This window comes from Aythya fuligula, chromosome W (assembly GCF_009819795.1).
Source record: "Aythya fuligula isolate bAytFul2 chromosome W, bAytFul2.pri, whole genome shotgun sequence".
Lineage (NCBI taxonomy): Eukaryota > Metazoa > Chordata > Aves > Anseriformes > Anatidae > Aythya > Aythya fuligula.
This window is the reverse complement of record NC_045594.1, coordinates 17,950,764-17,975,184: the sequence shown is the minus strand read 5'-3', so window position 1 is coordinate 17,975,184 and position 24,421 is coordinate 17,950,764. Positions and strand designations below refer to the sequence as shown.

At 47.8% G+C, this 24,421-nt stretch overlaps 1 protein-coding gene across 5 annotated transcripts in view; it reads right to left on the bottom strand.

The window, feature by feature from the left end:
* LOC116501393 (secretory carrier-associated membrane protein 1-like) overlaps positions 1-24,421 on the bottom strand; it is a 117,740-nt gene that overhangs the window by 13,231 nt on the left and 80,088 nt on the right. For 4 of the 5 annotated variants that reach the window (XM_032206922.1, XM_032206921.1, XM_032206924.1 and 1 more), the window contains one exon: positions 20,641-20,718. In XM_032206922.1, the coding sequence (XP_032062813.1) occupies positions 20,641-20,718 (78 nt within the window). Of the gene's footprint in view, positions 1-11,859; positions 11,950-20,640; positions 20,719-24,421 lie in introns of those variants that run through there. The other variant, XM_032206925.1, reaches the window with a different exon arrangement.

Below are 24,421 nucleotides of genomic sequence, written 5' to 3'. Positions count from 1 at the left end.
GGCTGAGATGTCCTTGGCTTAGTATAAGCACTGCTCTGCAACAATTAAAGCATCGGGGTGTTATCAGCACTCTTCTCATTCTAAGCCAAAACACAGCATTCCACCAGCTACTAGGAAGAAAATTAATTCTGTGCTAACTGAAACCAGGACATCTATCCACCCCTTATTCCATACCATTTATGTCATGCTCAGGTTACACTCTTTTCCATACATTCTAATTAGTCACCTATAGTAATCATGGTAGTGATTATATACAGTATAATATACTATTTAACATGGTGCAATTCAGTTCATGGGCTATTCTCACCCAGTATTAAATCTCCTTGAGGTACACACCGGACCTCTCCGTTCTTTTGCATTACCCACCAAGTATATCCAGGTCCCTGAGCGAAAACAATTCCACGAATAGGTTTGCCTTTTCCTGAGGCAGGAGTAGCCCAGACTGTTTTACCCAGCATATTTTTTACATGCACTACAGGAACTTTATCCCCATCTACAGTACGTAACAGGTTTGATTGGGCAGGTCCAGCTCGGTTGGTAGATCCCCTAGTATTGACTAACCAGGTGGCCTTTGCCAAATGCGTATCCCAGTTTTTGAACGTCCCAGCGCCCATTGCTTTCAAGGTAGTCTTTAACAGGCCATTGTATCGTTCAACTTTCCCGGAGGCTGGTGCATGATAGGGGATGTGATACACCCATTCAATACCATGTTCTTTGGCCCAAGTGTCTATAAGGTTGTTTCGGAAGTGAGTCCCATTGTCTGATTCTATTCTTTCTGGGGTGCCATGTCGCCATAGGACTTGCTTTTCAAGGCCCAGGATGGTGTTCCGGGCGGTAGCATGAGGCACAGGATATGTTTCCAGCCATCCGGTGGTTGCTTCCACCATTGTAAGTACGTGGCGCTTGCCATTGCGAGTTTGAGGGAGTGTGATGTAATCAATCTGCCAGGCCTCTCCATATTTATATTTCAGCCATCGTCCTCCATACCAAAGAGGCTTTGACCGTTTGGCTTGCTTGATTGCAGCACATGTTTCACAGTCATGAATAACCTGTGCTATAGCGTCCATGGTCAAGTCCACCCCTCGATCACGAGCCCATCTGTATGTTGCATCTCTACCTTGATGGCCTGAGGTGTCATGGGCCCATCGGGCTATAAATAATTCACCTTTATGCTGCCAATCCAGGTCCACCTGAGCTACTTCAATCTTAGCAGCCTGATCCACCTGCTGGTTGTTTTGATGTTCTTCAGTAGCCCGATTCTTGGGCACATGAGCATCTACGTGGCGTACTTTCACAGCCAGGTTCTCTACCCGAGCAGCAATATCTTGCCACAATGCAGCAGCCCAGATAGGTTTGCCCCTACGCTGCCAGTTGTTTTGCTTCCATTGCTGTAACCATCCCCACAGGGCATTTGCTACCATCCATGAATCGGTGTAGAGATAGAGAACTGGCCATTTTTCTCGTTCAGCAATGTCTAAAGCCAGCTGAATGGCTTTCACTTCTGCAAACTGACTCGATTCACCTTCTCCCTCAGCAGCTTCTGCAACTCGTCGCGTAGGACTCCATACAGCAGCCTTCCATCTCCGATGCTTCCCCACAATACGACAGGACCCATCAGTGAACAGGGCATATTTCTTTTCATTCTCTGGCAACTGGTTGTACAGTGGGGCTTCTTCAGCACGACCCACCTCCTCCTCTGATGATATCCCAAAGTATTTGCCTTCTGGCCAGTCCATGATCACTTCCAATATTCCTGGGCGACTGGGGTTTCCTATTCGAGCCCGCTGAGTAATCAGTGCAACCCACTTGCTCCATGTAGCATCAGTTGCATGATGCGTAGAGGGGACCCTTCCCTTGAACATCCAGCCTAGTACCGGTAATCGGGGTGCTAGGAGGAGCTGCGCTTCAGTACCGACCACCTCCGAAGCAGATCGAACTCCTTCATATGCTGCCAATATCTCCTTTTCAGTTGGAGTATAGCGGGCCTCAGATCCTCTGTATCCCCGACTCCAAAACCCCAGAGGCCGACCTCGAGTTTCCCCAGGTTCTTTCTGCCAGAGGCTCCAGGTGGGGCCGTTCTCCCCGGCTGCAGTGTAGAGCACATTCTTTACATCTGGTCCTGTTCGAACTGGCCCAAGGGCTACTGCATGGACTATTTCCTGCTTGATTTGTTCAAAGGCTTGTCGTTGTTCAGGGCCCCATTCAAACTCATTCTTCTTACGAGTTACTTGGTAGAGTGGGTTTACAATCAGACTGTAATTTGGGATGTGCATTCTCCAAAACCCCACAACACCTAGGAAAGTCTGTGTTTCTTTTTTGTTAGTTGGTGGAGACATAGCTGTTATTTTGTTGATCACATCCATTGGGATTTGACGACGTCCATCTTGCCATTTTATTCCTAAAAACTGGATCTCCCGTGCAGGTCCTTTGACTTTATTTTGTTTTATGGCAAAACCGGCTTTCAGAAGGATTTGGACTATTTTCTTCCCTTTCTCGAAAACTTCCTCTGCTGTGTCACCCCACACAATAATGTCATCGATGTACTGCAGGTGTTCAGGAGCTTCCCCCTGCTCTAGTGCAGACTGGATCAGCCCATGGCAAATGGTAGGGCTGTGTTTCCACCCCTGGGGCAGCCTATTCCAAGTATATTGGACTCCCCTCCAAGTGAAGGCAAATTGTGGCCTGCACTCTGCTGCTAGAGGGATGGAGAAAAATGCATTAGCGATATCAATTGTGGCGTACCACTTGGCTGCCTTCGATTCAAGTTCATACTGAAGTTCCAGCATGTCCGGCACTGCAGCACTCAGTGGTGGCGTGACTTCGTTCAGGCCGCGATAGTCCACTGTTAGTCTCCACTCGCCATTAGACTTTCGCACTGGCCATATGGGACTATTGAAAGGTGAATGAGTCTTGCTGATCACTCCTTGGCTCTCCAATTGACGAATTAGCTTATGGATGGGAATCAGGGAGTCTCGGTTGGTGCGATATTGCCGCCGGTGCACAGTTGTGGTAGCAATTGGCACTTGCTGTTCTTCGACCCTCAGCAACCCCACAACAGAGGGGTCCTCTGAGAGACCAGGCAAGGTAGATAATTGTTTAATGCCCTCTGTCTCTAAGGCAGCAATACCAAAAGCCCACCGGAACCCTTTTGGGTCCTTGCAGTATCCTCTTCTAAGATAGTCTATGCCAAGGATACATGGAGCATCCGGACCAGTCACAATGCGGTGCTTTTCCCACTCATTCCCAGTCAGACTCACTTCAGCCTCCAATACAGTCAACTGCTGAGATCCCCCTGTCACTCCACAAATATAGATGGGCTCTGGTCCTTTATAGCTCGATGGCATTATAGTACATTGTGCACCGGTGTCTACTAAAGCCTTATACTTCTGTGCGCGTGATGTGCCAGGCCATCGAATCCACACAGTCCAATAAACTCGATTGTCCCTTTCCTCCCCCTGGCTGGAGGCAGGGCCCCCCTAATCCTGGTCAGAATCTTCCTCGTTTCTGTGTTTGAAGGACTGTCTGCTGGAAGTTGGAGCAGCAAACTTTTCGGAGAATCCCTTTTTCCTGATTGTTTTCTTTTGCAACTCACGTACCCGTGCCTCTAGGGTCGCGGTAGATTTTCCATCCCACTTTCTCATGTCCTCTCCATGGTCTCGTAAGTAAAACCACAGGGTGGCACGGGGTGAGTACCCACCATATCGTCTTCCTTGTGTGGGTGAACGCCTACCCCTGACAGCTGAGACACTGCTTTGTACAGGTGCGAAGGAGAATAATCTCTCTTCAAGTTGGTGAACCTTTTCAGAAAGTTTCTCCCAAGTGTTCTCCTTTGGTCGGTGGGCACTGGTTGGTTCAGGTGGGGAGGACAATAGATTCTCTTCAAGTTGGTGAACCTTTTCAGAAAGTTTCTCCACAGCTGAGACGCAGGCCTGTAAGGAAGAGGAGAGACTTTCTTCGTACTGCCGGAGTTGTTTAGCCGCTTCACCCACTGTGGGTTCCTCATCCTCTTTCCAGGCCATTATTGCCAATGAGCTGGCATATGATGATGGTGCACTCCGTACAAACTTCCGCCACATGGGTCGTGTACACTTGACTTCATCTGGATCTGTGGATGTTTGTTTGAGGTCTGGATCCTCATAAATCACTTCCCGTACGGCTAATTCCCTCAGGTACTGGATTCCCTTCTCCATAGTGGTCCACTTGCCTGGTAGACATAAAATATCTTCCTTGAAGGGATACCTTTCCCTCACAGCTGAGAGGAGACGCCTCCAGAGGCTGGTGGGTCGTGCTCCATCTGCAATTGCTTTGTCAATGCCGGCGTCTCGAGCAAGGGATCCCAGCCGCTTGGCTTCCCTGCCGTCTAATTCCACACAATTGGCTCCAGAGTCCCAGCACCGGAGCAGCCAGGTGACAAGCTGCTCACCTATACAGCGACCAAAATCTTTTCGCACATCTCGTAGCTCGCGCTCGTTTAGGCTTCGGGTAGTTACTGTTGCTCTTTCGGCATCCTCATCTTCCTCCTCCTGAATCCTTGACGGCCCAGCGTCGTCATCATCTTCGTCATCTCTATACTTAGTTTTGGCAGAAGCCTTACCTGGATTGGCAGAAGACTCTCTGCGTTCTAAACGACTTGAATTTCTATACCATATTTTCACCTTCTCTACAGGGGCAGCTTGCACTGCTACTGCTCGTTTCTCTGACTTTGTTACAGGGTCTGCCACAGGGGTTGGAATGCCCTCTGCAGGGTCAACTTGCACTGCTACAGCTCGTTTCTCTGACACGGCCACAGGAGCTGGAGCGGCTACAGGAGCTGGAGCAGTTGCAGGAACCGGAGCTGTAGCGGCTACAGGAGCTGGAGTTGGAGCTGGAGCAGTTGCAGGAGCTGGGACTGGAGCAGCAGTAGGAGCTGGAGCTGGAGCGGCTTCAGGAGCTGGAGCTGGAGCGACTTCAGGAGCTGGGACTGGAGCAGTTGCAGGAACTGGGACTGGAGTAGCGGCCGGAGCTGGAACTGGAGCGACTGCAGGAACTGGGACTGGAGCAGCTGCAGGAGCTGGGACTGGGGCGGCTTCAGGAGCTGGGACTGGGGCGGCTTCAGGAACTGGGACTGGAGCGGCTGCAGGAGCTGGGACTGGAGCGGCTGCAGGAGCTGGGACTGGAGTGGCTGCAGGAGCTGGGACTGGAGCATCTGCAGAAGCTGGGACTGGAGCATCTGCAGAAGCTGGGACTGGAGCGGCTGCAGAGTCCACCGTAGGGGTCACAGTGGCCGTTGGATCTGTCACGGGACTTGGAGTGGCCGCAGGGTCTGTCACTAAGTTGATAGCAGTATCCATGGCAGCTCGATAGGCGTAAGCCAGGCCCCAGCATGTTACAATGATTTGTGTTACTTTGGAACTTCCCGAATCGCGACACCTTTTATTCAAGCATTCTGCCAGTTTTTGAGGATTTTGCACTTGTTCAGGGGTGAATTTCCAAAACACTGGGGGTGCCAACTGGTCTAGATGCCTGCCCATATCCTCCCATACTCCCTGCCACCCACAACTATACTGCCTCCGGGCAGATCTCCGGATGAGCTTCCTAAGTAGTTGTTTAACTTTAAGCAGAACCTGAAGTGCATTCAGGAGGCAGAACAACAGGACTATGCTGGTCTGAGTATCCCAAGGATATTCAATATCTTGGAGAGCTATTGTAATAAACTCGGAGGATAAGAGGGTGGTGAAGGAGGAAGGGAGAGTGATCAAGGAGGGTACAGGGGTGGTGAAGGAGAAAGGGAGAGTGATCAAGTAAGAAAAATTATCTTCCCCTTTCCCCTCCACAGATTGACTCCCTAATGAAAAAAGGCAACAGATACAATTGCTAATAGTTTCCAAAATACAGTTTCCAAAGTATAGAATCGAAGATGTTACTGAGTACAAATACCAGGTTAGAGTCATGGCCAGATATTTCATCATCTCATAAGCCACTGATACAACACACAGTACCATAATGGTCTGAAACCAGGGCCCGGAGAGGATAAACAACATGACAGAGAGCAAATACGGAAAATAACGTGCTATAATACTCAATTTGGAAAACAGGCGCAGCACAGTTGAGATTAAAGCAATCAGCATTATGACAAGTGACTATTAAGCAGGTCTAATACTTATACCAATTTTAGTTTAACACACTCTGGTCAGATCTGCCGTTATCTCAACCTTTCGAGCCCCACGTTGGGCGCCAAAAAGACTGTCGTGGTTTAACCCGGCTGGCAGCTAAACACCACGCAGCCGTTCGCTCACCCTCCCCCCTCCCTCTCTGGGACGGGGGAGAGAAATGGAAAGTGAAGCCCGTGAGTTGAGATAAAGACAGTTTAATAAGACAGGAAAATAATAATAATAATAATAATAATGATGATACAATGGTGATAATACGAAAGTAATAATAGTATGTACAAACAAGTGATGCACAATGCAATTGCTCACCACCCGCTGACCGATGCCCAGCCTAACCCCGAGCAGTCCGGCCCCCTCCCCCCGGCTAGCCACCCCTATATATTGTTTAGCATGACGTCAGATGGTATGGAATACCCCTTTGGCTAGTTTGGGTCACCTGTCCTGGGTCTGTCCCCTCCCAGCTCTTACTGCACCCCCCAGCCTGCCCGTTGGCAGGACAGAGCAAAGGCTGAGATGTCCTTGGCTTAGTATAAGCACTGCTCTGCAACAATTAAAGCATCGGGGTGTTATCAGCACTCTTCTCATTCTAAGCCAAAACACAGCATTCCACCAGCTACTAGGAAGAAAATTAATTCTGTGCTAACTGAAACCAGGACACCCAGTTGACTGGCAGCTAGCAAACATGAAGCCCATCTACAAGAAGGGCCGGAGGGCAGACCCGGGGAACTATAGGCCTGTCAGTTTAACCTCAGTGCCAGGGAAGCTCATGGAGCAGATTATCTTGAGTGTCATCACATGGCACTTACAGGGCAACTAGGTGATCAGGCCCAGTCAGCATGGGTTTATGAAAGGCAGGTCCTGCTTGACGAACCTGATCTCCTTCTGTGACAAAGTGACACGCTTGGTGGATGAGGGAAAGGCTGTGGATGTGGTCTACCTTGAGCTGCCTGGCAGAGAAGGACCTGGGAGTATTGGTTGATAGTCGGCTGAATACGAGCCAGCAGTGTGCTCAGGTGGCCAAGAAGGCCAACAGCATCCTGGCTTGCATAAGAAGCAGTGTGGCCAGCTGGTCTAGGGAAGTGATTCTCCCTCTGTACTCGGCTCTGGCGAGGCCTCACCTCGAGTACTGTGTTCACTTTTGGGCCCCTCGCTACAAGAAGGACATCGAGGTGCTCGAAAGAGTCCAGAGAAGGGCAACAAGGCTGGTGAGAGGTCTGAAGAACAAGTCTTACAAAAGTGGCTGAGGGAGCTGGGATTGTTCAGCCTGGAGAAGAGAAGGCTCAGGGGCAACCTTATCGCTCTTTATAAGTACATTAAAGGAGGCTGTAGCGAGGTGGGGGTTGGTCTATTCTCCCATGTGCCTGGTGACAAGACAAGGGAGAACGGGCTAAAGTTGCGCCAGGGGAGTTTTAGGTTGGATATTAGGAAGAACTTCTTTACTGAGAGGGTTGTTAGGCATTGGAATGGGCTGCCCAGGGAAGTGGTGGAGTCACCATCCCTGGAGGTCTTTAAAAGACGTTTAGATGTTGAACTTAGCGATATGGTTTAGTGGAGGACTGTTAGTGTTAGGTCAGAGGTTGGACTCGATGATCTTGAGGTCTCTTCCAACCTAGACAATTCTGTGATTCTGTGATTCTGTGAAGTCATTGCTAGGCTACTCTCTATCTTCTTTGGTAAGTCATGGGCATCGGGAGAGGTGCCTGAGGACTGGAGGCCTCCGGTCACTCTGGTCTTCAGAAAGGGCAAGAAAGAGGACCCAGGTAACTATAGACCGGTCAGCCTCTCCTCCATCCCTGCTAAGGTGATGAAACAATTTATCCTTGGCGTTGTCTCCAGTCATATCAAAGATAAAAGGGTCATTAGGGGCAGTCAACATGGCTTCACCAAGGGGAAGTCATACTTGACCAACCTGATAGCCTTTTATGAGGATATAACTGGGTGGATAGATGATGGAAAGGCGGTGGATGTGGTCTATCTTGATTTCAGTAAAGCCTTTGACACCGTCTCCCACAACATCCTCGCAGCTAAACTGAGGAAGTGTGGTCTGGAAGATCGGGTAGTGAGGTGGACTGTGAACTAGCTGAAGGAAAGAAGCCAGAGAGTTGTGGTTAATGGGACAGTCGAGTTGGAGGCCTGTATCTAGTGGAGTCCCTCAAGGGTCAGTACTGGGATCAGTGTTGTTTAATATATTCATCAGTGACTTGGATGAGGCAATGGAGTGTGCCATCAGCAAGTTTGCCGATGACAATAAAGTGGGAGGAGTCGCTGACATGCCGAAAGGCTGTGCTGCCATCCAGCGGGACCTCAACAGGTTGGAGAATTGGGCGGGGAGAAACTTAATGAAAAATAATAAGGGCAAGTGTAGAGTCCTGCATCTGGGCAAGAACAACTCCAGGCACCGGTATAAGTTGGGGACTGCCCTGCTGGAAAGCAGTGAAGGGGAGAGGGACCTGGGGGTCCTGGTGGACAGCCGGATGACCATGAGCCAGCACTGTGCCCTTGTGGCCAAGAAGGCCAATGGCATCCCGGGGTGTATCAGAAGAGGTGTGTATTACTAGGTCAGGAGAGGTTCTCCTCCCCCTCTACTCTGCCCTAGTGAGACCGCATCTGGAATATTGCGTCCAGTTCTGGGCCCCTCAGTTCAAGAAGGACAGGGAACTCCTTGAGAGAGTCCAGCTCAGAGCAACAAGGATGATTAAGGGAGTGGAGCATCTCCCTTACAAGGAAAGGCTGAGGGAGCTGGGTCTCTTTAGCTTGGAGGAGACTGAGGGGTGACCTTATTAATGTTTATAAATATGTAAAGGGTGAGTGTCATGAGGATAGAGCCAGGCCTATTCTCCCACATGCCTGGTGAGAGGATGAGGGGGAATGGGCTAAAGTTGCACCAGGGGAGTTTTAGGTTGGATATTAGGAAGAACTTCTTTACTGAGAGGGTTGTTAGGCATTGGAATGGGCTGCCCAGGGAAGTGGTGGAGTCACCATCCCTGGTGGTCTTTAAAAGAAGTTTAGATGTTGAACTTAGTGATATGGTTTAGTGAAGGACTTGTTAGTGTTAGGTCAGAGGTTGGACTCGATGATCTTGAGGTCTCTTCCAACCTAGACAATTCTGTCATTCTGTGATTCTGTAATCTTTGTGCCTCTCCTCTGGACTCACTCTAAGAGGTCCACATCTTTCTTGTTCTGGGGGCCACAAACCTGGATGCAGTACTCCACATGGTGCTTCACAAGGGCAGAGTAGAGGGGGACAATCACCTCTCTCTCCTTGCTAGCCACTTTTCTTGTGATGGTGCCCAGGATGCACTTCGCCTTCTGGGCTGCAAGCGCACACTGCTGGCTCATGTTGACCTTTTTGTCCACCAGAACCCCCAAGTCCTTCTCTGCAGGGCTGCTTTCAATGAGTTCTTCACCCAGTCTGTACCCTTGTCTGGGATTGCCCCAACCCAGGTGTAGCACCCTGCACTTGGACTTGTTGAACCTCATTCGGTTCACATGGGCCCACTTCTCTACTCTGTCCAGGTCCCTTTGAGTGGCAACTCTTCCTTCTTTGGTATTAACTGTACCACTCAGCTTAGTGTCACTTACAAACTTGCTGAGGGTGCACTCAGTCCTATTGTCTATGTCACTGATGATATTGAAAAGCACTGGTCCCAAGACAGACCCCTGAGGGACACTGCTCATCACAGTCCTTCTTTTGGACATAGAGCCCTTGACCACCACTCCCTGGGTGTGGCCATTCCAAAGCCATATCTTTCCAATTTAGAGATTAGGATGTCGTGTTGGACTGTGTCAAAAGCCTTACAGAAGTCTAAGTAGATGACATTGGTCAGTCTTCCCTTGTCAACTGATGCAGTCATTCCATCATAGAAGGCCACCAGACTGATCAGGCATGATTTGCCCTTGGTAACGCCATGTTGGTGTCCTGGATCATATCTTTGTCCTTCATGTGCATTCACATTGCCTCCAGGAGGATCTTTTTTTATGATGTTCCCAGGCACAGAGGTGAGGCTCACCGGTCTGTAGTTCCCCAGGTCCTCCTTTCTACCCTTTTGAAAAATGGGAGCAATGTTTCCCTTTTTCCAATCACCAGGGACTTCTCCTGACTGCCATGATTTTTCATATATGATGGAGAGAGGCTTGGCAACTACATCAGTCAATTACCTCAGGACCCTGGGATGCATGTCATCAGAGCCCATAGACTTACACCTGTTTAGTTTAGGTGGTCTTGAACCTGCTCTTCACTTACAGTGGGTGGGACTTTGCTCCCCCAGCCTCCATCTATGGGTTCAGGGAAATACAATACAGCCCAGAGGAAGCAGTCTAGGAGGTTCCTGGAATGCGTGTGTGAGAAACTAAGTTGTGTTTTTGCTGTAGAGAACTAATTTTCTGTATTCAAAGGTAGCTGTGTAGTCATAACAAGGAGAAATGCTAAGTAGTTAAGTGGACAGTAGAAGGCCTCACTGTTCCAAAATAAGGTAGAAGCTTGAGAAAAACAGGATGAGCAGTGTGAGAACAGTAAAACAAAGATCAGAAGTTCTGAAAACACAAGAAAGGAGAAAAAAAAAGTTGTAGTTGTTAAGTTGCGTCAGGAGGTCCCAAACTTGCTCTTCACTTACAGTGGGAGGGACTATGCTCCCCCAGCCCCTGCCTAGAGGTTCAAGGACTCGAGAGATGTGGGAAGCCTGAAGATTAGTGAAGACCGAAGCAAAGAAGTTTTTAAGTACCTCTGCCTTCTCCACATCTGTTGTTACCAGTTCTCTGTCTTCATTTGTCAGACACGGTACGCTCTCCTTAGTCTTTCTTTTCTGAACAATGTACCTGTAGAACCCCTTCTTGTTATTCTTTGCATCCCTGTCCTGGTTTCAGTTAGCACAGAATTAATTTTCTTCCTAGTAGCTGGTGGAATGCTGTGTTTTGGCTTAGAATGAGAAGAGTGCTGATAACACCCCGATGCTTTAATTGTTGCAGAGCAGTGCTTATACTAAGCCAAGGACATCTCAGCCTTTGCTCTGTCCTGCCAACGGGCAGGCTGGGGGGTGCAGTAAGAGCTGGGAGGGGACAGACCCAGGACAGGTGACCCAAACTAGCCAAAGGGGTATTCCATACCATCTGACGTCATGCTAAACAATATATAGGGGTGGCTAGCCGGGGGGAGGGGGCCGGACTGCTCGGGGTTAGGCTGGGCATCGGTCAGCGGGTGGTGAGCAATTGCATTGTGCATCACTTGTTTGTACATACTATTATTACTTTCGTATTATCACCATTGTATCATCATTATTATTATTATTATTATTATTTTCCTGTCTTATTAAACTGTCTTTATCTCAACTCACGGGCTTCACTTTCCATTTCTCTCCCCCGTCCCAGAGAGGGAGGGGGGAGGGTGAGCGAACGGCTGCGTGGTGTTTAGCTGCCAGCCGGGTTAAACCACGACAATCCCCCACCAACTTTACTTCTGTCAGTTCCTTGGCTTTCCTGATCCCATCAGTGCACATCCAGACAGCATTTCTGTATTCTTCTCACGTATAAATGTTTGTTGATTATCACTCTAGGATTTCTGCTATATTAAGAATGAAATCCCAATAGACGTTGTATTCCTGCCATTGTCCTCACAGGATAGAGACAGTTATTGTAATATAGTAGCATTTCTTTATTAAGCACTGAAGGAACCATGCATGTTTTTGTACACTACTGTGTTTTCATAATGACTTACCTTCATAGTGTGTATACTGGGGAATGAAGTATAAGTTTTCCAATCTGTCCTTAATGGTGGGAGTTGAATATTGTTTTAATGTGTTTATTTTTCCAGGCTGTTACTCAAAGATCATAATTCCATGTACAACAGCCACAAGTATTATAAACTACCTCCTATAGATTAAGAACAGCAGAGAAGGCAGCAGCAGCAGCAGTTGGTTGCTGGGTGCTGAGAAGAGTGTGAGGCTCCTGAGGTCCCAGGGGGTGTCTGACAGGGTTTCTGAGCCACGACACTCTCGGGTTCTGTGTGCTCTGTGTGTGGAGGCACTGGAAAACAGGCAACCAGTCTTGCGAAAAGGCCGGGAAAGAAGTGGGTGAAGCTGGATGGTCACATGGCCAGTTCAATCTGTGGAAAGTATGTCATGGTTTAACCCAGAAGGCAGCTAAGCACCATGCAGCCGTTCACTCACTCCCCCCACTGCGGGATGAGGGACGGAATCTAAAAAAAAAAAAAAAAAAGGTTAAAAACTCATGTGTTGAGATAAAGACAGTTTAATAGCATAGAAAATGAAGGGAAAATAATAATCATCATGATAAAAGAAAATACATCATACAAAACAAGTGATGTACAATACAATTGCTGACCACATGCTGACCAATGCCCAGTCATACCCTGAACAGAATCACAGAATCACAGAATCACAGAATTTTCTAGGTTGGAAGAGACCTCAAGGTCATCGAGTCCAACCTCCAACCTAACGCTAACAGCCCTCCACTAAACCATATCCCTAAGCTCTACAACAGCACTCTCCCCCCAAGCCAACTCCCCTCATTTTTATTGTTCAGCATGATGTCATATGGTATGTAATATCCTTTTGGCCAGTTTGGGTCAGCTGTCCCGATTCTGTCCCCTCCCAGCTTCTTGTGCACTCAGTCTCCTTGCTGAGAGGGAGATATGAAAAACTGAAAAGTCCTCGACTCAGTGTAGCACACCTTAGCAACAATTAAAACATCACTGTGTTATCAGCATTCTTCTCATCCTAAATCCAAAACACAGCACCACACCAGCTAATAGGAAGAAAATTAACTCTGTCCCAGCTGAAACCAGGACAATATCCACCCCTTATACCATACCCTCTACATCATGCTCAGGTCCCACGCTTTCCAATACATGCCAATTAATATCCACCACCTTTCCTGTCTTTGATATATAAACACAGATACCATTCCCTTAGTCTATGGGCCATCCCTCTAAAAAGTCTGTTGAGTTTATTTAGTATATGACTTTGGGCTACATATGTCATCGCAGTCCTTCAGGGCAGGAGAGATTGTGTGTGGTGTTGGATTGTTGCATGCTGAAGCCAGCTACGGTTCCATCACCACTGCGCTTGCCTGGTTCTGTCAAAATTCATTTTTTATTAATCTGGGTCATTCTTACAGTAATACCATTGATATGGCAATATATAGCAACAGTAGTAGTGATGACATACAGTATTCTATAGCAATTACATGATAAAACTCAAATCATGGACAATTCCCACCAAAAATCAAATCTCCTTGAGGTACACATTGGACTTTCCTTCCGCTTTACCCACTAAATGTACTAAAGTCCTTGAGCTAAAGCAATCCCATGGATGGATTTGCCTTTGTCTGAGGCAGTAATAACCCAAACTGTCTTCCCCAGCATGTTCTTTCTGTGTACTACATGATCTTAATCCCTTTCTATAGTAGGTAAAAGATTTGATTGGGCAGGGCTAGTTTGGTTGACAGATCCCCTAGCATTGACTAACCAGGTGGCCTTTGCCAAATGTGTATCCCAATGTTTGAATGTCCCAACACACACTCCTTCAGTGTAGTCTTTAACAGTCCATTATATTGCTTGATTTTCCCACAGGCTGGTGCATGATAGGGGATGTGATATACACACTCAATACCATGTTCTTTGGCCCAAGTGTCTATAAGTTTTTTTCAGAAATGGGTCCCATTTGTCTGATTCAATTCTTTCTGCGGTGCCCTGTCGACATAAGACTTGCTTTTCAAGGCCCAGGATAGTGTTCCGGGCGGTGACATGGGGCACAGGATATGTTTCCAGCTATCTGGTGGTTGCTTCCACCATTGGAAGTACGTGGCACTTGCCGTTGCGGGTTTGAGAGAGTGTGAGTATACTCAATCTGCCAAGCCTCCCTATATTTATATTTCAGCCATTGTCCACCGTACCAGAGAGGCTTCAGACTTTGAACTGTTCAGGACACTGGTAGGGAGGTCCCTTGGGAGTCAGTCCTGAAGGGCAGGAAGCCTGTACGCTCTTCACGAAGGAAGACTTAAAATTGCGGGAGCAGGCTGTCCCTGCGTGCCGTAAAATGAGCCAATGAAACAGGACTACTGAGGAAAAGGCTGAAATTTTAATGCCTTCTTTATATCTGTCTTTACTAGCCAGACCAGTGTCATGGTTTAACCTGGCCGGCAGCTAAACACCACACAGCCGTTCGCTCACCCTCCCCCCTCCCTCTCTGGGATGGGGGAGAGAAATGGGAAAGTGAAGCCCGTGAGTTGAGATAAAGACAGTTTATTAAGACAGGATAATAATAATTATTATTATTATTATTATTATTATAGTACTATTAATAATAATGTGTGCGAAACAAGCAATGCAGAATACAATTGCTCACCACCCGCTGACCGATGCCCAGCCTAACCCTGAGCAATCCAGCCCCCCTCCCCCGGCTAGCCACCCCTATATATTGTTTAGCATGATGTCAGATGGTATGGAATACCCCTTTGGCCAGTTTGGGTCAGCTGTCCTGGGTCCGTCCCCTCCCAGCTCTTGCTGCACCCCCAGCCTGCCCGTTGGCAGGACAGAGCAAGAAGCTGAGACGTCCTTGGCTTCGTGTAAGCACTGCTCTGCAACAATTAAAACATCGGCGTGTTATCAGCGCTCTTCTCATCCTAAGCCAAAACATAGCATTCTACCAGCTACTAGGAAGAAAATTAACTCTGTCCTAACTGAAACCAGGACAACCAGTTATCCACAGGGTACTCAGCCTCCTGAAGTGGAAGTCTGGGACAGGGAGCAAAAGAACGCCCCCCCCCCCCCGCAGCCATCATCCTCCATACCAAAGAGGCTTTAACTGCTTGGCTTGCTTGTTTGCAGCACATGTTTCACAATCATGAATAACCTGTGCTATAGTGTCTATGGTCAGGTCCACCCCTTGATCACGCGCCCATCTCTATGTTGCATCCCTGTCTTGATGGCCTGAGGTGTCATGGGCCCATCGAGCTACAGATAATTCACCTTTATGTTGCCAGTGCAGGTCCACCTGAGCCACTTCAATCTTAGCAGCCTGATCCACCTGCTGGTTGTTTTAATGTTCTTCAGTAGCCCGATTCTTGGGCTCATGAGCATCTACGTGGCGTACCTTTACAGCCAGGTTCTCCACCCAGGCAGCAATATCTTGCCACAATGCAGCAGCCCAGATGGGTTTGCCCCTACGCTGCCAGTTGCTCTGCTTCCATTGCTGTAACCACCCCCACAGGGCATTTGCCCTGAATCAGTGTAGAGATAGAGAACTGGCCACTTTTCTCGTTCAGCAATGTCTAAAGCCAGCTGGATGGCCTTCACTTCTGCAAACTGACTTGATTCACTTTCTCCCTCAGCAGCTTCTGCAACTCGTCGTGTAGGACTCCATACAGCAGCCTTCCATCTCCGATGCTTCCCCACAATACGACAGGACCCATCAGTGAACAGGGCATATTTCTTCTCATTCTCTGGTAACTGGTTGTACAGTGGGGCTTCTTCAGCACAAGCCACCTCCTCTGATGATGATATCCCAAAATATTTGCCTTCTGGCCAGTCCATAATAATTTCCAAGATTCTTGGGTGACTGGGGTTTCCTATTCGAGCCCGCTGAGTAATCAGTGCAACCCACTTGCTCCAGGTAGCATCAGTTGCATGATGTGTAGAGGGGACCCTTCCCTTGAACATCCAGCCTAGTACTGGCAGACAGGGTGCCAGGAGAAGCTGTGCTTCAGTACCGACCATCTCCGAAGCAGATTGAACTCCTTCATATGCTGCCAGTATCTCTTTTTCTGTTGGAGTGTAGCGGGCCTCAGATCTTCTGTATCCCCGACTCCAAAACCCCAGGGGTCGACCTCGAGTTTCCCCAGGTTCTTTCTGCCAGAGGCTCCAGGTGGGGCCATTCTCCCCGGCTGTGGTGTAGAGCACATTCTTTACATCTGGTCCTGTTCGGACTGGCCCAAGGGCTACTGCATGAACTATCTCCCCTTTAATTTGTTCAAAATCTTATCATTCCTCGGGTCTCCATTCGAAATCATTCTTCTTACAGGTTACTTGGTAGAGCCAGCTTAAAATCAGACTGTAATTTGCAATGTGCATTCTCCAGAACCCCATGAAACTTAAGAAAGTTTGTGTTTCCTTTTTTGCTAGTTGGTGGAGACATAGCTGTTATTTTGTTGATCACATCCATTCGGATTTGACGGCGTCCATCTTGCCATTTTATTCATAAAAAACAGATCTCCTGTGAAAGTCCTTTGACCGTATCTTAATTTAATGGCAAAACCAGCCTTCAAAAGGATTTAGGCTATTTTCTTCCCTTTCACAAAAACTTTCTCTGCTGTGTCACCCCACACTACAATGTCACTGATATACTGCAGGTGTTCAGGAGTGTCCTCTCTGTTCCAGCGCAGACTAGATCAGTCCATGGCAAATGGTAGGGCTGTTTTTCCACCCCTGGGGCAGTTGATTCCCAGTGTACTGGACACTCCTCCAAGTAAAAGCAAACTGGCCTGCACTCTGCTGCTAAAGAGATGTATAAAAATCCATTAGCAATATCAGTTGTGGCGTACCACTTGGCTGCTTTCGATTCCAGTTCATAGTGTAGTTCTAGCATGTCCAGCACGGCAGTACTCAACAGTGGCATGACTTCATTCAGGCCACGATAGTCCACTGTTAGTCTCTACTCACCCTTAAACTTTCGCACTGGCCATATGGGACTACTGAAAGGCAAATGAGTCTTGCTGATCACTCCTCAGATCTCCAATTGACAAATTAGCTTATGGATGGGAATTAGGGAGTCTCGGTTGGTGTGATATTGCTGCCGGTGCACAGTTGTGGTAGCAATTGGCACTTGCTGTTCTTCGACCCTCAGCAACCCCACAACAGAAGGGTCCTCTGAGAGACTGGGCAAGGTAGACAATTGTTTAATGCCCTCTGTCTCTAAGGAAGCTACATGTATGCCAAAAGCCCACCAGAACCCTTTTGCATCCTTGAAATATCCTCTTCTAAGTCTATGCCAAGGATACATGGAGCATCCGGGCCAGTCACAATGTGGTGCTTTTGCCACTCATTCCCAGTCAGACTCACTTCAGCCTCCAATACAGTCAACTGCTGAGATCCCCCCGTCACTCCACAAATACAGATGGGCTCTGGCCCTTTATAGCTCGATGGCATTAGAGTACATTGTGCACTGGTGTCTACTAAAGCCTTATACTTCTGTGCGTCTGACGTACCAGGCCATCGAATCCACACAGTCCAATAAACTTGATTGTCCCTTTCTTCCCCCTGGCTGGAGGCAGGGCCCCCCTAATCCTGGTCAGAATTTTCTTCGTTTCTGTGTTTAAAGGACTGCCTGCTGGAAGTTGGAGCAGCAAACTTTTCAGAAAATCCCTTTTTCCCAATTGTTTTCTTTTGCAACTCACGTGCAAAAAAAAAAAACCTCACGTGCCTCTAGGGTTGCGGTAGATTTTCCATCCCATTTTCTCATGTCCTCTCCATGGTCTCGTAAAACCACAGGGTGGCACGGGGTGTGTACCCACTATATCGTCTTCCTTGACCAGAAGGACACTTAATCCTAATAGCTGAGAGACTGGTTCGTAAAGGTGGGGAGGAAGATAAATTCTCTCTAAGTTGGTTTGAAATTTCAGAAAGTTTCTCCAAAGTATTCTCTTTTACTTGTTGTAACTCTTGAAAGAGATTTTCCACAACCAAGACGCAGGTCTGTAGTGAAGAGGAGAGACTTTCTTCGTACTGCTGGAGTTGTTTAGCCAGTTCATCCGCTGTGGGTTCCTCATGGTCTTTCGAGGCCATTACTGCCAATGAGCTGGCATATGATGACGGTTCACTCTGTACAAACTTCTGCCACATGGGTCATGTACACTTGACTTCATTCGGATCTTTAGATAGCTGTTTGTTGTCTAGGTCATCATAAATCACCTCCAACATGGCTAATTCCCTTCTCCATGGTGGTCCATTTTCCTGATGACATCCAAGATCTTCCTTGAAGGGATACCTTTCCTTCACGTCTGAAAGGAAACGCCTCCAGAGGGTGAAGATTTGTGCTCCATTTCCAATTGCTTTGTCAATGTCCGTGTCCCTAGAAAGGGATCCCAACTGCCTGGCTTCCCTGCCCTCTAATTCTAGACTATTCACTCTGGTATCCCAGCACCGGAGCAGTCAGGTGAAAGGTGCTCACCTGGACAACAACCAAAATCCTTTTGTATAACTCATAGCTCATGCTGGGATAGGCCTCAAATAGTTATTGATGATCTTATGATATCTTCCTCTTCTCGTTTCTGTTTTGGCCCAGCCACTGCAGAATAGCCTATCTCATCATCTTTTTCTTCCCCTGTCTGAGTAGGAGTTCCTCTTCTTTCTAAATGACCTGACTTCCCCATCCATTGTTTCATCTTGGTTACAGGGGCAACTTGCACTGCTACAGTCTACTTCCCTGACCCAGCCGAAAGGCCTGTCACAGGGGTTGGAAGAGCCGCAGGGCCCCTCACAGGGGTTGGAACGACCGATGGGTCCGACACAAGGGTTGGAGTGACCGCAGTGGCTGGAGTGGTTGCAGGGATTGGAGTGGCTGCAGAGGCTGGAGTGGCTGCAGGGGTTAGAGTGACCGTTGGGCCACAGGGTCTGTCACTAGGGTTATAGTGGCATCGATTGCAGCTCGATAGGCATAGGCCAGACCCCAGGACGTTGCAGTGATTTGTGTATCTCTGGTATTGCCAGAGTGATGACACCCCTTTTTCAAGCATTCTACCAGTTTTTTAGGATTTTGCAGTTGTTCAGGGGTGAATTTCCAAAGCACTGGAGGTGTCCACTGCTCTAGAAACCTGCCCATATCCTCCCACACTCCCTGACACTCACAACTGTCCTGCCTCAGGACAGATCTCTGGATGGCATTCCTAAGTAGTTGTTTGATCTTAAACAAAACCTGAAGCGCATTCAGGAGACATAACAATAACAACATGCTGGTGTGAACATCCCAAGGATATTCGAAATCTTGAAGAACTATCGTAACTAGCCCGGAGGAGAAGAGGGGGGTGAAGGAAAAAGGGAGAGTGAACAAGTGGGAAAAAATATCTCCCTCGTCCCCTCCATAGATTGTCTCCCTCAAGATAAAAGGGTAAAAGGTGTAATTGTTAACAGTTTCTGAGATATGGTTTCTGAAGTACAGTCGATGACAGTGCTGAGTACAAATACAAGGTTAGTCTCATGACCAGCAATTTTATCATATCATAAGCCAGTGTTACACCGCACAGTAAAATAATAATCTTCAACCAGCACCCGGAAAGGATAAACAGCACGACTGGGAGCACATACAGTAAGTAATATTCCATATAACTCAATTTGGAAAACAGGCACAGCAGACCTGAGATCAAAGCAATCAACACTGTGACTAGCAACTATTAAGCAAATTGAATACTTATACCAATTTTGGTTTAACACACTCTGGTCAGATCTGTCATTATCAAAACCCTTCGCACCCCATGTTGGGCACCAAAAGGACTGTTGTGGTTTAACCCAGCCGGCAGCTAAGCATCACACAGCCGTTTGCTCACCCTCCCCCCTCCCTCTCTAGGATGAGACAGAGAATTAGAAAGAAATGAAAGCCTCTGGATTGAGATAAAAACAGTTTATTAGGACAGAAAATAAAAGAAAATGATAATAATAATAATGATACTACTACTAATAATAATGTGTACAAACAAGCGATGCACAATGCAATTGCTCACCACCTGCTGATGGATGCCCAGCCTATCCCTGAGCAGCTGGTCCCCCCACCCTGGCTAGCCACCCCTATATATTGTTCAGCATGACGTCAGATGGTATGGAATACCCCAATATAAGCCTACGTTTGAAAAATATACTATTTGAATGTTTATAAATTATACTGACAAACAGTAATCATCCATACATTTTGCAGATCTTGTACAAGATCTTCAATATTAAAAGTAACCACTGAGAAATGCTGTTACAGCAGCTATTTCCTATTCTATTCCCTGTATTTTTTAACTCAAATGAGCACAATGTAAATTAAAACTACACAAAACAGAGGCAAAACCTGACTGTGTTTCTCAGACAAATTATTCCTTTTAGTACACCACAAGTATTCATAGCCTGTGGACTGTTACTTGAATTCAATGTTTTTGTTACTCTGAACAGGACATTCCAAAGTGAAATTGAAGTCAAAAGCAAGACACTGAGGAAGTATGCTACATTAACATGCTTTAAAGAATAGAAAATTTAAAAAAGTGTAAAGAACAGACTACCAGAAGTCTTACTGAACAGGTGAAAAATTCAGTTCTGTTTTGCTCCCCCTGCCCCTTTCAGGGAGCCACTTAAGTCAACCTACCCACTGCATCCTCCAAATACTTTATGGGATTATCTAGCCTTTTTAGCTAACCCTTCACGTATTTTACAACATCAGTCCCAACCTCTGAAAACAATACCCCACACCTAAAAAGATTAACAGCATACTTAAGAAATAAATGTGCTTACTATTCTTGAATCAGAGAATGGATTGTACTCATCTAGTCCTGGAAGAACATTTCTTGTCACTTGTGTAACAGAAGGATCCTAGAAAAAAAAAAAAAAACAGTTCTGTAAATGTATGCACATGTATAGAAGCAACAAATCAACGCTTACTTTCCTCTATCCTTCGAATACAAGGGTACAATATTGAAAGGAAATTGATAAAAAAAAAAAAAGGGATCAATACGTGGCTCCAAGGCTGGTGTCAATGGCAGAATTGACACCAGTTTCTTGACCGTGGAATGGTCTACTGTGGTGGTTTTACTTATCTGGGCAGCTGAGCTGCACCACAACCACTCTCTCACTCCCCCTCCTCAAAGGGAAAGCGGGAGAAAATATGATACAAAGGGCTCAAGGGTTGGGATAAGGACAGGGAGATCATTCAACAATTATCATCATGGACAAAACAGACTCAGCATAGGAAGATTAATGAAATTTATTACCTATTACTAACAAGCTAGAGCACAGAGAGACAAGAAAAAAAAAAAAAAAAACTAAAAACACTTTCCCCCCATCTACCCTCTTCTATGTCCTCCCCCTGAGCAGAGCAGGGAATGTGGGTTATGGTCAGTTCATAACACTTAGTCTCTACTGCTCCTTCACGGTCACTCTCTTCCCCTGCTCCAGGATGGAGCCTCTCCCACAGGATGCAGTCTTTCCCAAACTGGTCTTACGTGGGCTTCCCCCAGGAAGGGGGAAGCTCTTCAAGAACTGCTCCAAATACCGGTCCATACCGCAGGCTCCATCTGTCAGGACCAAACTACTCCAACATGGGTCCCCCACAGGCAACAGCTCCTGCCAGATCACCTGCTCCAGCATGGGCTCCTCTCCACAAGCTACAGGTCCAGACTGGAGTCTGCTCCAGCAGGGGCTTTCCATGGGCTGCAGCGTGGAAATCTGTTCCACCATGGTACACCATGGGCTGTACCTCCTCTCCCTCCTTGTTCACTGACCTTGTTGTCTGCAGGGCTGTTTCCCACTCATTACTCTCCCAGCTGCTGTTGCACAACATTTTTTTTCCCTTTCTTAAATATGAGCTCACATAGACACAAACAACATTGCTTATTGGCTTGGCTCTGGGCAGCAGCAGGTCCCTTTGTAGCTGGCTGAAACTGGCCCTTATCAAACATAGACTCTTCTCACAGAGGCTGATGAGATGTACCTTTCTCAGAGGAGGGAAAAAGGATTTCTGCACAGTAGTTAGTAGGGCTGGCATCCCTTCCTTCTCTTCTATCAACCACACTACTCAACTTCATGTCATCTGCAAATCTGCTGAGGGTGCACTTGATCCAACTGTCTATGTCATTGATACATAGGTGAGGCTCACCAGTCTGTAGTTTCCCTGGTCCTCCTTTCTACCCTTTTTAAAAATGGGAGCAAAGTTTCGCTTTTTCCAGCCACTATGGACTTCCTTCAGGACCCTGGGATGCATGTCATCAGGGCCCATAGACTTGTATGTGTTTAGGTTCATCAGGTGGTCTCGAACCTGCTCTTCTCTTACAGTGGGTGGGACTTTGCTCCCTGTGTTGGTCTGAGCTGGAGTCACCTTTTCCCTGCAGCAGCCCGCACAGTGCTGTACTCTGCACTCGTAGCTGGAACAGCACTGATATCACTCCAGTGTTGCGTCTATTGCTGCATAGTGCTGGCACAGCATCAGGACTCCTTCCAAGACCCCAAGAGCCAGCAGACTGGGGGTGGGCAAGTGATGGGGAGGGGACATTGCCTGGGCAGCTGACCTAAACCAACCAAAGGGATATTCCATAACACATGATGTCACACTCAGCAATAAAAAGGGGGGCTCTCATGGGGAAGGGGGCTGTTCCTCCTGAACAACCACTATGCATTTTGAGGCCCTGCTTCCCAGGAATTGGCCGAACACCGCTCGTTGATGGTGTCGTGGTTCCACTCGAGTGGGCAGCCAAGCTCCACCACAGCCGCTCTCTCACTCCCCCTCCTCAAAGAGGAATGGGGAGAAAATATGTGAAAAGGGCTCAAGGGTTGAGATAAGGACGAGAAAATCACACAATAATTATTGTAACGGGCAAAACAGACTCGGCATAAGGAGATAGTAAGATTTATTGCCTATTACTAACAAGCTAGAGAAGTGAGAAAACAAAGGAAAAAAAAAAAAACAAAAGCACCTTCCCCCCCATCCACCCTCTTCTACCTCCTCCCCCCGAGCAGCGCAGGGGAACGGGGGAATGGGGGTTATGGTCAGTCTACAGCACTTCTTCTCTGCCGCTCCTTCTCGGTCACTCTCGTCCCCTGTGCTGTGGGGTCCCACCCACGGGATGCAGTCCTTGATGAACTGATCCGGCGTGGGCTTCCCACAGGCAGCAGCTCTTCCAGAACTGCTCCAGATAAGGGTCCATACCACGGGGTCCATCCCTCAGGAGAAAACTGCTCCAACCTGGCTCCCCCACAGGCAGCAGCTCCTGCTAGGTCACCTGCTCCTGCGTGGTCTCCTCTCCACGGGCTACAGGTCCGGCCCGGAATCTTCTCTGGCAGGGGTCTTCCACAGGCGGCAGCCTCCGTCAGTGCAGGGCCACCTGCTCCACCGTGGTCTCCTCCACGGGCTGCAGCATGGAACCCTGCTCCACCGTGGTACTCCATGGGCTGCAGGGGGACATCCTGCTTCACCATGGTCCTCACCACAGGCCGCAGGGGACTTCTGCTCCGGCGCCTGGAGCACCTCTCCCCCTCCTTCTACACTGACCTTGACACCTGCAAGGCTTTCTCACTCCCTTGACTCTCCCGGCTGCTGTGTGGCGCAGCGTTTTTTTCCCTGTCTTAAATATGCTCTCACAGAGGCGCAAAACAACATCGCTTATTGGCTCAGCTCCGGAAAACAATGGGGCCCTTCCCAAACATGGGGCAGCTTCTAGATCTTTCTCACAGAAACCACCCCTATGGCCCCCTGCTACCAAAACCTTGCCACGTAAACCCACTACAGATGGGAAGTAGAGAATATTTTTTTTTCTCTCTCTCTCTGTGCTTCCGCGTGGACTGATTGTTTCTTTTGTTTCTGTTTTTCCTCCCCATTCCCTTTCCCTTTAATTAAACCTTTCTCATCTCAAACCTCAAGTTCTCTGTGTTGTATTTTCTCCCCCTTCCTCTTTGAGGAGAGGGGGAGTGAGAGAGTGGTTGTGGTGGAGCTCGGCTGCCCACCTGAGTAAAACCACCACACTCCCCCAGCCTCCATCTACGGGTTCAGGGAAATGAAAGACTTGGGAAGCCTAACTGTCAGTGAAGACTGAAGCAAAGAAGTTGTTGAGTACCTCAGCCTTCTCCATGTCTGTAGTTACCAGTTCACCCTTCCCATCCACCAGAGGGGGTGCACTCTCCTTGGCTTTTCTTTTCTGAGCAATTTACCTATAGAATCCCTCCCTGTTATTCTTTGCTTCCTTTGCCAAGCTCATTTCCTCCTGCACAAAATGTTTAGCATGCAGCTAGATTAATACATAATACAGTGGGTGAACAATTAGATGACAGGTCTGGCTCAAAGGGTTATATCAGGCTGGCAGCCAGTCACTAGTGGAGTTCCCCAGGGCTCCATTTTAGGACTGGTCCTCTTCAATGTTTTCATAAACAGCCTCAGTCTTCACCAACAAGTGCTCTAGCCACACCACCCAAGTCACACAAGGCAAAGGCCAGGACTGGGAGAATGAAGAAATGCCCACTGTAGAAGAATGTTATAAATGAAGTCTCAACTCAATCTGAATTTAGTAATATTTATAAAAGGCAAGTA